Source organism: Carassius gibelio, chromosome A2 (genome assembly GCF_023724105.1).
Source record: "Carassius gibelio isolate Cgi1373 ecotype wild population from Czech Republic chromosome A2, carGib1.2-hapl.c, whole genome shotgun sequence".
In the NCBI taxonomy this organism is placed as follows: Eukaryota; Metazoa; Chordata; class Actinopteri; order Cypriniformes; family Cyprinidae; genus Carassius; species Carassius gibelio.
Genome location: NC_068372.1, coordinates 28,428,797 through 28,443,889, shown reverse-complemented (window position 1 = coordinate 28,443,889; position 15,093 = coordinate 28,428,797). Strand labels below are relative to the sequence as shown.

General features: G+C 35.4%; 3 protein-coding genes and 1 pseudogene across 4 annotated transcripts in view; all 4 read left to right on the top strand.

Annotated features, from left to right (window-relative positions):
• The window catches only part of LOC127936618 (CMRF35-like molecule 1), a 127,798-nt gene that overhangs the window by 34,462 nt on the left and 78,243 nt on the right, over positions 1-15,093 (top strand). The window contains exon 2 of the mRNA XM_052534210.1: positions 3,166-3,183. Within this exon, the coding sequence (XP_052390170.1) occupies positions 3,166-3,183 (18 nt within the window). The remainder of the gene's footprint in view (positions 1-3,165; positions 3,184-15,093) is intronic.
• LOC127937157 (CMRF35-like molecule 1) overlaps positions 1-15,093 on the top strand; it is a 91,912-nt pseudogene that overhangs the window by 3,761 nt on the left and 73,058 nt on the right.
• LOC127937225 (polymeric immunoglobulin receptor) overlaps positions 1-15,093 on the top strand; it is a 51,591-nt gene that overhangs the window by 5,171 nt on the left and 31,327 nt on the right. Inside the window, exon 1 of one of the 2 annotated variants that reach the window (XM_052534269.1) lies at positions 11,708-11,831. The exons of the other annotated variant lie outside the window; for it this stretch is intronic. Within the exon in view, the coding sequence (XP_052390229.1) occupies positions 11,771-11,831 (61 nt within the window). The 5' untranslated portion in view covers positions 11,708-11,770. Of the gene's footprint in view, positions 1-11,707; positions 11,832-15,093 lie in introns of those variants that run through there. 2 annotated transcript variants of the gene reach the window in all.
• LOC127937209 (polymeric immunoglobulin receptor-like) overlaps positions 1-15,093 on the top strand; it is a 41,100-nt gene that overhangs the window by 24,495 nt on the left and 1,512 nt on the right. The window contains exon 3 of the mRNA XM_052534266.1: positions 3,608-3,904. Within this exon, the coding sequence (XP_052390226.1) occupies positions 3,608-3,904 (297 nt within the window). The remainder of the gene's footprint in view (positions 1-3,607; positions 3,905-15,093) is intronic.

Below are 15,093 nucleotides of genomic sequence, written 5' to 3'. Positions count from 1 at the left end.
AGATGGTTTTGGAATTTAGAAAATGAATATAGGAGAATAATCAATATTTTTTGAGGGAATCCTGAATCCTGGACAGTGTGCTCCATTTTCTGGGTGTTCAGCTGTTCACGTCGGACCGTGACACAGAATCAACAGGGAAATCGCTTTTACATCAATGAAAGGTGGTGTACAAATGCAACAGAACTAAATAAGATGTGCTGTTCCGATCTAGAAGTTCTCTTCATAAACTGAAAACCATTCCATTGGGAATGGCGACAGAGTCTTGTATAAACAGGCCAAATACACACTGAAAAAGGAGATCAGAGCGGCAAAGAGGAATTATTCTGGAAAGCCAAGGAACCAGTCATCTTCCAGTTGCCCTGCTTCTGTGTGGAAATGTCTGAAAGACTCCCAATCACCATCATGGAGAGCTCTGTAACAACAGTGAAGTCATTCAAGTTCCTGGGCACCACAATCTCTCAGGACCTGAAGTGGGACACTCACTAGACCATTGTGAAAAAGGCACAGCAGAGGTTTTACTTCCTTCACCAGCTGAGGAAGTTCAACCTACCACAGGAGCTGCTAAAAAAGCACACTCACACCATGAACAGTGGGCAGGCATTTATGCTGCGGCACCCGGGGAACATATTTGGGTTTGGTGCCTTGCTCAAGGTCACCTAAGTCGTGGTATTGCTGGCCTGAGACTCGAACCCACAACCCTAGGGTTAGGAGTTACACTTTCTAAACACTAGGCCACAACTTCCGCGAAAGTCATTATTTGATTTCTTATAAATTAATTAATTTTAAAAGCATTAGTTTTACATAATTGAACCTAATTTAGCTATAGAATAAATAGGGTGCATTATAATGTGTCTGGGCATTTTTTTTTCTTTGTCTCATTTTGCAGAGAAAAAGTAGAAACATTGAGGGACAAATGAAATGAATGATAATCTCACAGTCAGTGCAATTATCTTACCATCAATATTAAATAAAAAAGACCCCATTTACATTCTTAATGTTTGTTCCTCTTGTTTTGTGGATTATCTGTGTACATTATAACAAAAAAATAAAATAAATAAAAATGGTTAAAAGGTTAATTGAAAGATGAACATTCTTCACTTGGAAATAATGAGAAACGTTATGCTGTCTATACAATGTAGTGAAATAAAAAGTGAGATATTATGCTTTTGAATATAGTGAAGTAAAAGTTTACTTTTCCCAGAATGAAAATACACTGATGCAAAATACAGATGCATGTTTTTTCCTGATTAAATGTTGTAAAACTAATGCTACAAGGAGAAAAAAAAAAGCTTACATAGAGTTGCTTTAATAAGAAATTACATAATGGAGTGCAATGTAAATCCTTACCACAGATCCACAACTCACGATGATGTTGTGTCTGTTGTCCAATTTTGAGAAAATGTTTTCTGCTTTATTTGATATTTCACTCTGAGGCTATAAGAACCCCTCTGTGATTTTCCTGAACGCTCCAGCTCAGGCCCAGATGCTCTAACAGAAGAGCCTCATGATAGGAAACACCAAAGGGGTGAAGATTTTTTGTCATCAGCAATTATGCTCAACTTTTATCTCTTGATCTGTGTTTTATCAGCATATAAATGTTGAAAAGCTTTTGTCCAGTATTAATCTCTGTACAGAAATAGTGCTTCATTCACATCCGGTTTCAAGTCCTATTAAAATATTTATCTGAAGGTGTTTGTCACATACTGAATATAAATAAATGTAAGAAACTCACTTCAGCAGTGACCTTCTTCAGTAGTTCTATAATTGTAAAATGAGAAGTAGAGAATGCAATAGAGTTGATACCCAGAAATTTCTGAGGAAATCACTTTAATATCAACTGCAGTGCTAGTAAAATAAATCATTTTTATCAGAAAAATCTTAAATGTCTTGACCAAGTGATGCAATTGATGCAAGTTTTTGTGACATAAGTAACTGAAGAGCACAGAAGCAGGAAGTGAGACTGAGACCGTGAGAACTTAAGGTCATTTACTTCTCCTCGAGTGATGAGCTGAAGTGAAGATGAGTGAAGATGCAGGGAGAAGAAACATGGCAACGTTTCAACAAAAGGACTGACAGTTTAAAGTTCATTGTGTTTTTCCTTTGGCTCATAACAGGCAAGTGTTCTATATTTGTAGTTTATTCACACGATTAGTCGACATGTTCTGCTGTATGACATGCTAGACTCTAAAACTCATTATTATCATATAATTATAGACTTGTATTAATAGAGAAATTGTTTTGTGATGCCACTGGAAGATTTGGTGATAATATAGCTATTAAAAGCAGTATTTAAAATGTTTTTGTTGTTGTTGTTTTGTTTTTATCTAATACGGTAAAGGATTTTCAGCACAACATAAGGGTTAAGATAAACCTAGTGAAGGTAGAAAAGTGGTTAGGCTAAAACCTTGAAAGAAGTAGTGACCAGTCACAAGCCATGAAATAATGTCTGTTACCTAGTGAAGTCAAGTCATTATTATTGTCACATCAACAAAGCACATGTGCCTTTTTGTAATTGAAATTCTTGGGAGCTTGCTCCAGAAATTGCAGAAACAACATATAACCAGACTTCAACAGGTGAAAATGTGCAATATACACATACATATAGTCGTACACACAGTGTACTATTAGACATACACACAGTTAGCACTACACATTATACACTATACACAAAATGTACACATTCTACATTATGTAAGCATTTATATGCATAAAAATATGCTAAGGCGCAACACAGTGTACATGAACTGGATACGGAAATGTCATGTGCATCGGATGGTATCCAGTGGTAATGGGTAGGTTATTGTATTAAATGCAGTGTGTATGTATAGTCCAGTGTGTGGCATACCATATTGTAGGAGTATGCTGTAGGGTGCTGTAGGGTGTATTAGTTCTGACTGTTCATTAGTCTGATAGCCTGAGGGAAAAAGAAATCCCTCAGTCGGCTAGTGTGGAATTGGATATATTCATTTGAATTTTAGCCTAAAATCTTTATTTTAAAAAGTCCAAATGCATGATTTGCATCAATATAATTCTGGACATAAATATTAAAAGAAAACTAATTGTGCTAATATGTGAACATGCATCTAAATAAGATTGATCAATAATTAGCAATGACATAAAACTCAAAATAAGATTATTTATTATTTTATTTTATTTTTTATCCAGGTCCTGAATGCACAACAGGTTCAGCAAGCAGACGGTTAACAGTTCAGACTGGAGGATCGCTTGTTATTCCATGTTATTATGACAGAAAATACACTGATCACAAAAAATACTGGTGCTTTGATGCCTCGTCAGCTTACAATTACTGTAGTACTCTGGCATATGCTAATGAAACCAAAGGAAGAGTGTCAGTGATTGATCATCCAGATCAGAGTTTCTTTACTGTGACTATGAGAAACCTGCAGAATGAAGACACTGGAGCTTATTGGTGTGTTGCGGAGATTGGAGGAATATCAGAACTAGATGAGTGTGAGCAGCTCTATCTGACAGTTCAATCAGGTATGAGATGTGTTTCACATTCAATTGAAAAATTTGACTAATTCCTCAGAAATCACAATACTAAATGTGTGTGTGTGTGTGTGTGTGTGTGTGTGTGTGTGTTCAGCTCCTGATGTGTTTGTGGTGAGCAGCAGTGTATCTGGACATGAAGGTGGTGATATCAGTGTTCAGTGTTTCTACAGTTCTGGATATAAGAATAAACTCAAACAGTGGTGCAGATATAAAGATCAGAGATGTTACACAGTGGGGAGGACTAACACATCCCAGAATTCATCAGTCCAGATCAGTGATGATGGGAGAAGATCCTTCACTGTGCTGATGACTGGACTGAGACTCACTGATTCTGGCTGGTACTACTGTTCTGCTGGAGATCTGCAGGCTCCTGTTCAACTTAATGTCTCTGGTAAAAACTAATCAGATCCACACAGCATTTCTTGATTGATGAAAAAAATACAAAATAAAATAAAATACTGTTTAATCTTTTCCTGTGTCTCTATAAAATTCACAGGTTAATTTTCTCACTGTCACTGAACCAAAACCAGTTAATAAAGATCTTACATTAAGTCATAATAAATAATTGTATTCTTTTCTTAAATTTTATTTGACAGAAGTTGTGTTGAATTTATTGTCTTTTTGAAAAAGAAAAAATATATTTTAATATTTTAGTTTTCCAAAACAAGGTAATTCAAACTGAATGCATAACATTTAAATACAATTATGCTTCATTCCCTTTTATTAAAAATAATTTCCCTTTCCTTACAGCAACTGTTTGCACAGACACCAGCACTGAGAATATGTTAGTATTAACATAGTTTCATTATTCAGATTGTTATTATTATTATTATTTGCACTGAAATTTTGTGACTTGTTCACTCATATTTGGATCTTTCTTCTGTTGTCATATCTTTCTACCTATTCTCTCTTTCAGATGGCACAGAGAGGAGTGTTTCTGTCTGTCACAGAATTAGAGATCGCGGGCTCTTCTGATATTGACCTGGAGGAATTCTGAGCATCTTTAAATAACAGAGACATTGTGCTAAACTCTCATGAGATTTGCAATTGACTGATCAGAAGTGAGCATCTGATTGACCCGTGAAGCAACCAATTTGTTTTCAAAGTCTGTTTAGGGGCAGGATTATCAGAAATCAGTTACTGTGATAATAGAGACCAATGGAGCAAGAGTAATTCAAAAAGTGCCATCATAAAAACATCAAAGCACTGATTATTTCAGACAAGCTGGTGGAATATAAAGTTCTGCTTGAGGGGGACGACTGTACTGACTCCAGCTAAACTGCAGCTGTCTGAGACAGAACTCCATCCACCTTATTGTGAAAACAAGGTACAGAACTGTCACTGAGGCAATCAAACCTCACCTTTGAAAAAACTGTTAATACTGTATGTACCATTTAGATTTAAATAAAGGTTTTTAAAACTTTTAGATCTTTGTTACCTAAAGTTACCACCCCAGTGGCCGCTTGGAACTTTTCTGAGACTGTTAATATACTGTTCATTGTTAATGTCTGTTTGTAATAAATTAATGTTAATTTATATATGCTGTGTATTAGTATATGTGGAAATGAACATTAACCTATAGATGTAGATAACAGTAGTGTTCATCCTTAGTTCATGACACCTGAAGCATTAACTAATGCTAACAAATAGAGACTTTAATTCCTTTGGTGACTGAACACTCAAATAATGTAATAAATGTCTACACCACTTAGCCAGAAGGTGCAAGATGACTAAGAGCACTGAGAACAAAACAAAAAACAGAAGTTGGCTAGTTGTACCACACTATTGCAATGAAAAACTCATGCAGGAAACATAAGCACAAGCAAATGCAATGGCCTAATAACTGAAAGCTGTTTAGGTGAGGGGTAAGTAGTAAAGGGGTCATATGATGTTCCTAATAAGAACATTATTTTGTGTATTGGATGTAATGCAATGTATTTATGTGGTTTAAATGAAAAAATTGTTTCTCCTCTATGCCCCGCCTTTCTGAAAGGCATAATTTTTTACAAAGCTCATCGGTCTGAAAAAGCAAGGTATGCTCTGATTGGCCAGCTATCCAGTGCATTGTGATTGGCCGAAAGCCCGGAGCGTGTGACGTAAATGTTACACCACTTCCCATACTGTGATGCTAATCTTGGTCAGAACACCGGTGCGATAAGAGAAAACAATAAAACCCATTACAAACGAGGCATTGGTTGCATTCAGTGGGGATATAATTACGGATTATAATGACTTATACTGTGTATAAGTGTATACTGTGTATTACTTTGCATCTTGCCATGTAAACACAAAACTATGTCTGCATTTGTGATCGGAGGAACATCAAACAACAAGCGTTACTCTCAGTGGTTCTCAATTCCAGACCTCGCACCCCCCAGCTCTGCAAATTTTGCATGTCTCTCTTTTTTAACACACCTGATTCAGATAATTAGCTCGTTAGAAGTGAGCTCTGTGCATGAACTTTGTTCCCATTGACATGGTCCCTACACAGTGTTCATTGCTCCCTGCTCCCTGAGCAGGGGAAATCTGTTGAAGTTTATTTCACTCGGTACATTCATTCACTGATTTGTGCTGCGTAATGGACAAGTGTGACATCATATACCTCTGTAAATAAATATACAATTTAAATTCATGTCTCACACACTTCAATGCAATTTGAAAGGAACTGGAATTATGGCAGAATATCCTGTGTTGTCCACTTCATAGGGCAATTATGTTCGAATAGAACAAACGTCTTGAAGCCATAAGAGAAACATACATACAAAATATGCAGAGCAGGGGGGCGCAAGGACTGGAATTGAGATAAACACTGCTCAAAACTCGCATCAGTGCCAAATCCTTCAAATATGTAAATGTACTTACAGCCGGCATTGTAGTTTTTTCTCCCAGGATCAGGAAACAGTCCTCCACAAAATGTGCTGCACACATCTGAATATTTGGGTTGAACTGTTATGGAACAGTGTTGTAGATTAGAGGTGTCGCTATAACTGTGATATTCATAGCAACAATTATGATGATATACCGGTATTAGCAATAACTACAATATTTATAATGAAATGTTCTCTTATGATAACACCAAATGTAAATACTCCAGCATCAGTACCTGGTTGTGCTCCCAGGTGGCAGTATTGTGCCATAACGCTGACACCTGTCACACAAGAAGAAGATGCAGAGCTTGTTCATTGTTCATTCACATTAGTACATTAATGTTAATAAATGACATCTTATTGTAAAGCGTTACCATAAATATTTATTTATATACTGTTGAACTTGAAAGTATTTTCTCTCTTGTTTTTTCATAAAAGCTGCAAAAAATACGCAGAAAGACAATTCAGTTTATTTGTATAGTGCTTTTTACGATACAAATCATTGCAAAACAACTTTACAAAAAATTAAGCTTCCACAATATTTAGTAGTGGCTTATTAGTTTATGTGCAAATGACAGGAATTTTCAGAAAAATTTAAACAAGTTCTGTATGTTGTTTCAGGGTTAGCATCATCTGAGGTCCTCTGAGGGGTCAGCATCATCTCGTCTCATATGTTCTGGATCCAGAATGGAGTTTGTGCAAAACAGAGAAACAAATAGAGACATAATTAGCGTAGATACAACTGCAGTCACAAATTATGAGATGCATTATTCGAATGCTTAGCAAAAGATGCATTTTTTAATCTAGATTTAAACAGAAAGAGTATGTCTGAACTCTGAACATTATCGGGAAGGCTATTACAGAGTTTGGGAGCCAAATGCAAAAAAGATCTCTTTTAGTGGACTTCGCTATCCTAGGAAAAGTCCAGTGTTTTGTGACCTTAGGGAGCATGATGGGTTGTAGCATGCTATAAGGCTAGTTAGGTGTGCAGGAGCTAAACCATTTAGGGCCTAGTAAGTAATGATAATTTGTAACTGTTATAAAACTTAATAAGTAGCCAGTGCAGAGACTGTAAAATTGGGGTAGTATGATCATATTTTCTTGACCTGGTAAGGACTCTACCCGCTGCATTTTGGACTAAACCTGTAGTTTGTTTATTGAAGATGCTGGACAACCACCAAGAAGTGCATTGCGTTTATCAGTATCCTTGTGTTCGTTGGGTCAAAAAGTAAAATTCAAATTACAAAGTAAAAACTCATTTGACTGATATCTTTTCCCCCCAAGTTTTCTATAAATATCAAGATATATCGTGAGTTCTTATGGCCACAATAATCATAATATGAAAAATCTCAAGATTTATATTTGTCACATACAATAGAGCATATATAACCAGCAGTGAAATGTGAGTGTATAAATATATATATATTATAAATCTAATATTGTGACAGCCTAGTATTTTCACTTTCACAACAAAACAACATTTGCCAGCAGCAAGAGTGAGAATCATTATGCTTTATCCGTGCAAATATTTCCACATTGTGACGTAGACACGTGGGGGGGGGGGGGGGGGGGGTTAAATGAGGCGTTTTAGAAGGGAATGGATAAGTCTAAACTTTTATAAAGAATAGATCTTTGGGTTGGAGACTTTAGTCTTTGCAACTTTACCGATCTTCTTCATGCACCAAGAGCTTGTGACACTCCAAAGAGAACAGAAGACTTGGGTGGTGTGAGGATTGTGAGGGGAGGCAAAACCAAAGCAAACAAGCATTCAATCATATATACTTAATTCATAGTATATCTATATAACCTCTATACTACAATTCAAAACAAAATATAGCCACAAGCAGCAATCATCAGGGCCCAAAAACCAATGGTCTAGGTGCATAATTAGAAATCTAAGTGAAATGAATCTTATGATGTGGTTTTTACAAGAAAGTCCAACTTGAATCTTCACTGAACGTTAGGGTTTGATGAAACAGATGAAAAGGTTACATCAGCACAGCTGTCAAAAAATGACAACTGACTTTCATATGAATCACTCCCTCTTACTATTTAAAGGAGAAATAACCTTCTAACATGTTCAATGCATAAGCTATGTGATCACAATATATGTGGTGTAAGTGTGGACTTCTGTTCAACATTTGATTTTTAGACACATTGAATCTCATGGGATGTAAATTTCAAATGAATGTGAAGATATTTGTAACTCAAAACCTTATCTGAAGCATTTTTTCATTTTTCATTTAGAATTGTGTATAATAGTGCTAAGTGTTTGTTTTATTATTCATACCACAATAGTAAATAATTGTACAAGTAAATTTTTATGATATACTGTATGTTATCTTGAAAATACAATTTTAAATGGATAGCAATATATTTAATCATGCCTGGCAAAATATATAAAAGTGAAATGTTCTAATGATCTAAATGTAACAGATTTCACTGTAAACTACACTAATAGCACATTTGACAACTTAAAGACATATTCTGAAGAGTTTCAAATGAGTTTTTTTTGTTTTTTTTTAGTTATGACATAACCATTTTTCCCGAAAATGCAGTTTGTCAGAGGTCATTGTCAGTGTGACGGGAACAAATCATTCTGAAATCATATAAAATAGTCATTCTGAATGATAGTGTCAGACTCTGTTCTGAGTTTTGGATGTGTTTTGCTCCCCATGTGTTTCCTATGTGCCCATATTATTATGTTATGATTATGTTGATTTAATCCCAGGTGTTCTCAGTTTGTTTTGATTGAATTCAGGTGCGTCTAGTCTGGTTCAATAAAAATGTTCCTAAAAAAAAGCCTGACCTTTTGCATCGTGGTAACCTTTTTATAGAACCAGAACCAGAACCAGAAAAATTATTCAACAACGTCTGCAAGATTCGGTGGGTGATTCAGATTTTTCTTGGCACAGTGATTAGAAGACTTACAATTGTCAGACAGGTTGCATACGTGACATCTACGTCATCAAGCTCAGTTTGCGCAGTATGCTTGACCCCCAGGAAGTGTGTGCTTCTATTTGACTTCATTTGTCTCTGTTGAATCCAATGGGGTCACCGTGTCCATTTCTTTTACTGTCTATGGGTCTAACCAGCACAACTGGTACTAACCTGTGACGTAAGTAGGCATTGATTGGCCAGACGCGTTTGAAAACATCCTCACCCGCCATGATTTAAAAGTCCTTGTAACATACTGTATATGTACTGTATAAGTATAATGAACAGCGATAGATGGACGGACACTGAAATGCAGGCACTTGTAGCAAATGTAGCACTGCCAGTTGTTATTGGGGATTCTTAGTCCACCTTTCCCTTTCAATCACTTTACATATACGTCGACATTCCATGTCTATTATTGTGAAACCTATGGGACACACACAAAAAAACCACTGCTCCGATCACAGTGTTCTCCATCCTCCTGTTGTTAACATTGTTCTTCTTTGTTAACGTTGTTCAGTACTGCTCACAAATGACATGACTGTCGACCAGCTTACATCTCGTCCTAGTACACACTGTCGGTGCGAATGCAACCCTTTAAATGATACTTGGAAATAGTTTGTGCAAAATTATAGAGATTTCATCATCGAAACCAATCAAAAAAGGTTTTAGACCAAAATAAGACAATAAAATGCATTTTTTGTTTTTCTCCTTAAGTCACATATGCATTAGTTTGGCCATGAAACCTTTAGTTTATTTAATGAGTCGGTTTTCTTTTTTTCTGTTTTGTTTGTGCATAAAATGCAGATCTAAGAAAAAAAACACAATAAATAAATAAAATTTTTGAATGATGCCGTGCTAATTGACATAATTTATTACAGTACATAAATTATAAAGTATATTTTCTACCTTATTCTGTGCAGAAAATTAAAATAATAGCTAATTAAATGTAGTATATATATATATATATATATATATATATATATAATTTTTAATGATAATACATAGGCTACATACATAAAATGATTTTATTTGACGTTTCTGTCACTTCTGAAATGATGGACGCCACTGGTGTGACAAAATGTTAGCTTACACATAATTCTTTTAAAGCTCTTTTTTAAATCTTGTCTTACATACATTTTTACATATACCATGTCATGCCATAGCATCATTAAACAAGCATCTAACAATAGACAAAATGTTTTTTTTTTTTTTTTCTAACCTATGTTTCTTTAACCATAAAGACTGGTGTAATTTGCCCCCTGACTAAGCATTAAAATAATTTAGGGGAAGCATTTATATAATCCTTTGAATGCACTTAACCCCTTAACTGTCACTCACATTTTTGAACATAGACTTTATAGTGCAGGTTCCAAACTTAAATTTTTATAATTCGTGAATGAAAACATTTTGTAACATGACATTGATGTATCATTTACATGGTAATGCAATGTCTGATTTTAAAATGGGTTTCAAAGGATGAATTTTGAGATTTAAAGTTTTCAGTTGATAAATAATTTCTGATGATTTCTAAAATGTGATGAGAAAAATGAGAAAAAGGCAACGTAGAAGTCTTTTTTTGTAAACAAAGGTCAAAACTGTTATATTGTAGATCTTTGAGGGTGCACTCTTGTCATAAATTAATCTATTACTCTTCCTACATAATTTTAACCAAAAAAAACCTTGGTAAAATATATGTTTCGGAGTCTTAGACCTTTCCAACAATATATAGTTTGCCAAGATTAGATTTGATTTCATAGTAGTATAGTGAAGTAAATGTAGACGTCCTGTATATGGGACGGGGTGACAGTTAAAGGGAAAGTGCAGAATCAAATCGTTATAATCGAATCGAATCAAATTTAATTGTGAATTGAATCAAATTTAATTGTTCTAAATTTGCAAAAATTGTTCTTGAATCGAATCGAAAACCTACGAATCATGAATTGAATCAAATCGCAGCCTTCCAAAAGATTCACAGCCCTAATATATATAAATATATATATATATATATATATATATATATATATATATATATATATATATGTGTGTCCTGAAACATTATGGGGGTCCACTCCAAAAAGTTTGAGAACCACTGACTGGTACAGTAAGGTGATCCGCCAGGATGTGTCCCCGGAAAATGGCACATCTGGTCACCTGGTATAGGCCATATGAGGCCCACATACAACAAGCCAGAGCAAAATGTAAAACCAGTTTGTCACACATTGGCCAGATCTGGCCCACATACAACATGCCAGAACTGACACTACAACCGGCTTGATGTGTGTGGGCCAAATCTGCATCTGCCAGAACCATATTTGCCCCAGATGAGGCCCGGAAGTGTATGCTATCAGAGTAGTGGCGCAATACATTTTTAGTGCTATATGAGAGGTAAAAAGAGAAGTTACTCCAAACACAGTTAAAACAGCTCAGATACGGGAAGAGAAACTTATACAATGGTCACATACGAAAGGAAAGAAATATTCTACTTTTTCATCTTGTTTAGTCTTATTATAGGTGAGTATCAAATGTTAGACTCATATCATTTTGTAATAATACTTTTTATGCTTGGTTGTTTATGTCACTTTTAATGTGTTTTTGTGAAGACTATTTATTGTTAACTCTGAACATGACCGCGGTGTGTGTGTTGTGTGTTTAGGTGTTGAACGCTGCAGCAGTGTGTCATATAATAGATTAACTGTTCAGACTGGAGGATCTGTCACCATCCCATGTCATTATGATGAGAAATACACACATCAGAAGAAATACTGGCATTCAGAAAATAATAAGTCCAGTACATACACAAACACAACAGAGGAGTATCTGTCAGTAATTGATCATCCTGATCAGAGTCTCTTTACTGTGACTATAAGAAACCTGCAGAGCACAAAACATGATGGAAGCTATTATTGTGCTCTGAAGATTGAAGGAAAACTGACTGCCACATATGATCTTTATCTGGAGGTTCAATCTGGTATGAGATTTTGTAGTTATTTTAATCAATTATAATGTCAAATATGTGTTTAATCAAATCAAATGACTGGGTGTGTGTGTTTGGGAAAGGGGAAGTCGTGGCCTAATGGTTACAGAGTCGGACTCCAAATTGAAAGGTTGTGAGTTCGAGTCCCGGGCCGGAAGGAATTGTGGGTGGGGGGAGTGCATGTACAGTTCTCTCTCCACCTTCAGTTCCATGACTTGGGTGCCCTTGAGCAAGGCATCAAACCCCCAACTGCTCCCCGGGCGTCGCAGCATAAATGGCTGCCCACTGCTCCGGGTGTGTGTTCACTGCCCTTTGTGTGCACTTCGAATGTGTTAAATGCAGAGCACGAATTCTGGGTATGGGTCACCATACTTGGTTGAATGACACATCACTTTTTTGTGTGTGTGTTCAGTTCCTGATGTGTTTGTGGGGAGCAGCAGTGTTTTATGAAATGTAGTTAAGTAAAAAGTACGATCTTATACTTTGGAATAAAGTGAAGTTAAAAGTAAAAGTCAGGCTACTCAAAATAAAACTACTCCAGTAAAGTACTATCACGGACCAAACAGTCCAGCAATGAGGAAAACAGAAGTTTCTTTAGAAAATGGGTTATTTTATTACACCCCCAAAAAAATTCTGAACAACAGAAACGAAAAAATTAACAACTAGGCCTATAAAAGAGATCAACAAAATATAACTATACTCAAAACAGCACACAACAAAACAGAATATGAACTTAACAACCTCACCTAACAGAATGAGACACCAGGGAACATATATAGTGGCTTGACCAAACAAATTTAAACAAAAAGGGGAAAATAAAAAATGGGAGACAAGTACAAACAATCACAAAGCCAACAAACTAAACCCAAACCCCCCTCCAACATGGCAGCACATGGTATGACTTAATTGTCCTCCACCCTTGGCCACACCTTTCTTCCCCCCAGGACAGAGCTCTCTCCAACATGGTAACAAAGAAACAATGATTAATAAACAGAAAATATTTACATAGCCCTACAACGTGAAAATGTGTGCACTCCATTTAAACAGTGTGTTGCTAAAACAAATAATATTATATGATAACTGAAATAAACTATATTATCAATGTTTCTAAATCATGAATTGTTTGGGGTGTGGCTATTGCAAAAAATTACTTAACCTATGTACCTAAAACATAACTTGTGTGCTGGTATTACCCTTCCTTGCCAATTGGTCATCCTGTGTGGCTTGGGCCACCACAAGTACACTACTTGAAAAAATGTGCTTAGTACAGTAACAAAGTAAAGCTACTCCGTTACTAACTGTGTATTTCACGTTTTGTAAGAAAGCAAATCCTTATGAGTGACTTGTGCAGTGTGAAGATTTTTTACCATCAGCAATTATTCTCAACTAAAAGTGCAGCAAATGTGTGAAAGTGTGAATCTTTACTAAAACATACGAAACCCTGATATCTCACTGATTACCATAATATAGTCTATTTTATCTCTTGATCTGTGTTTTATCAGCATATAAATGCTGAAAAGCTTTTGTCCACTATCGCTGTACAGAAATAGTGCTTCATTCACATCCGGTTTCAAGTCCTATTAAAATCTTTAGCTAAAGGTGTTTATCACATAATGCATATAAATAATGTAAGAAACTCACTTCAGCAGTGACCTACTTCAGTAGTTCTATAATTGTAAAATGAGAAGTAGAGAATGCAATAGAGTTGATACCCAGAAACCACAGAGGAAAACACTTTAATATCTACTGCAGTGCTAGTAAAATACATATATATTTTTGGTCCCACTTTATATTAGGTGGCCTTAACTACTATATACTTACATAAAAAAATAAGTACAATGTACTTATTGTTTTCATATTGTATTGTAAAACACTTTTGCTGCTATTGAGGTGGGATAGGGGTAAGGTTAGGGAGAGGGTTGGAGGTATGGGTAAGTTTAAGGGTGGGTTAAGGTGTAAAGTATGGGTCAACAGTGTATTTATAAATGCAATTACAGAAATTAAATACAGATGTAATTACATGTAGTTTTTTTTAAATATAAGTACAATGTAAAAACATGTATGTACACAATAAGTACATTGTACTACATTATTAATTAAAATGTAAGTACATAGTAGTTAAGGCCACTTAATATAAAGTGGGTCCATATTTTTTTATCAGAATAATCTTAAACATCTTGACCAAGTGATGCATTTGTGATTGTTGCAACATTTGCATTCAAGCATTATGGCATTTTAATATAAAGTATGTTTTTGAGACAAAAAGTAAAATCAAAATCTGTAAGTTAGTTGTTTATAGGTTTAGTATTATGTGAAGCATTCGTATAGTCTGTATTTTTTTTTTAGCTTATGTATAAGTAAACATTTATATATATATTGTTGTATTTCTGTATTTCTGTAGCACCCTGATCCTGTGAGGCACAACATTTCGTTCCACTATATGACCAAACATGTAACCCAATGACTGTAAATGTCACCTTGACTTGACTTGATAAGCAACTGAAGAGCACGGAAGCAGGAAGTGAGAGTCTGAGACCTTAAGAACTTAATTTCATTTACTTCTCCTCGAGTGATGAGCTGTTTCTTTAGCATTATCACAAAGAAAATGTACATGATGAAGATGCAGGGAGATGAAACATTGCAATTTTTTAACAGAAGGACTGACAGTTTGAAGTTCATTGTGTTTTTCCTTTGGCTCATAACAGGCAAGTGTTCTATATTTGTAGTTTATTCACACGATTAGTCGACATGTTCTGATGACATGCTAGGCTGTAAAACTATTAAACGTGTTTTTATCAT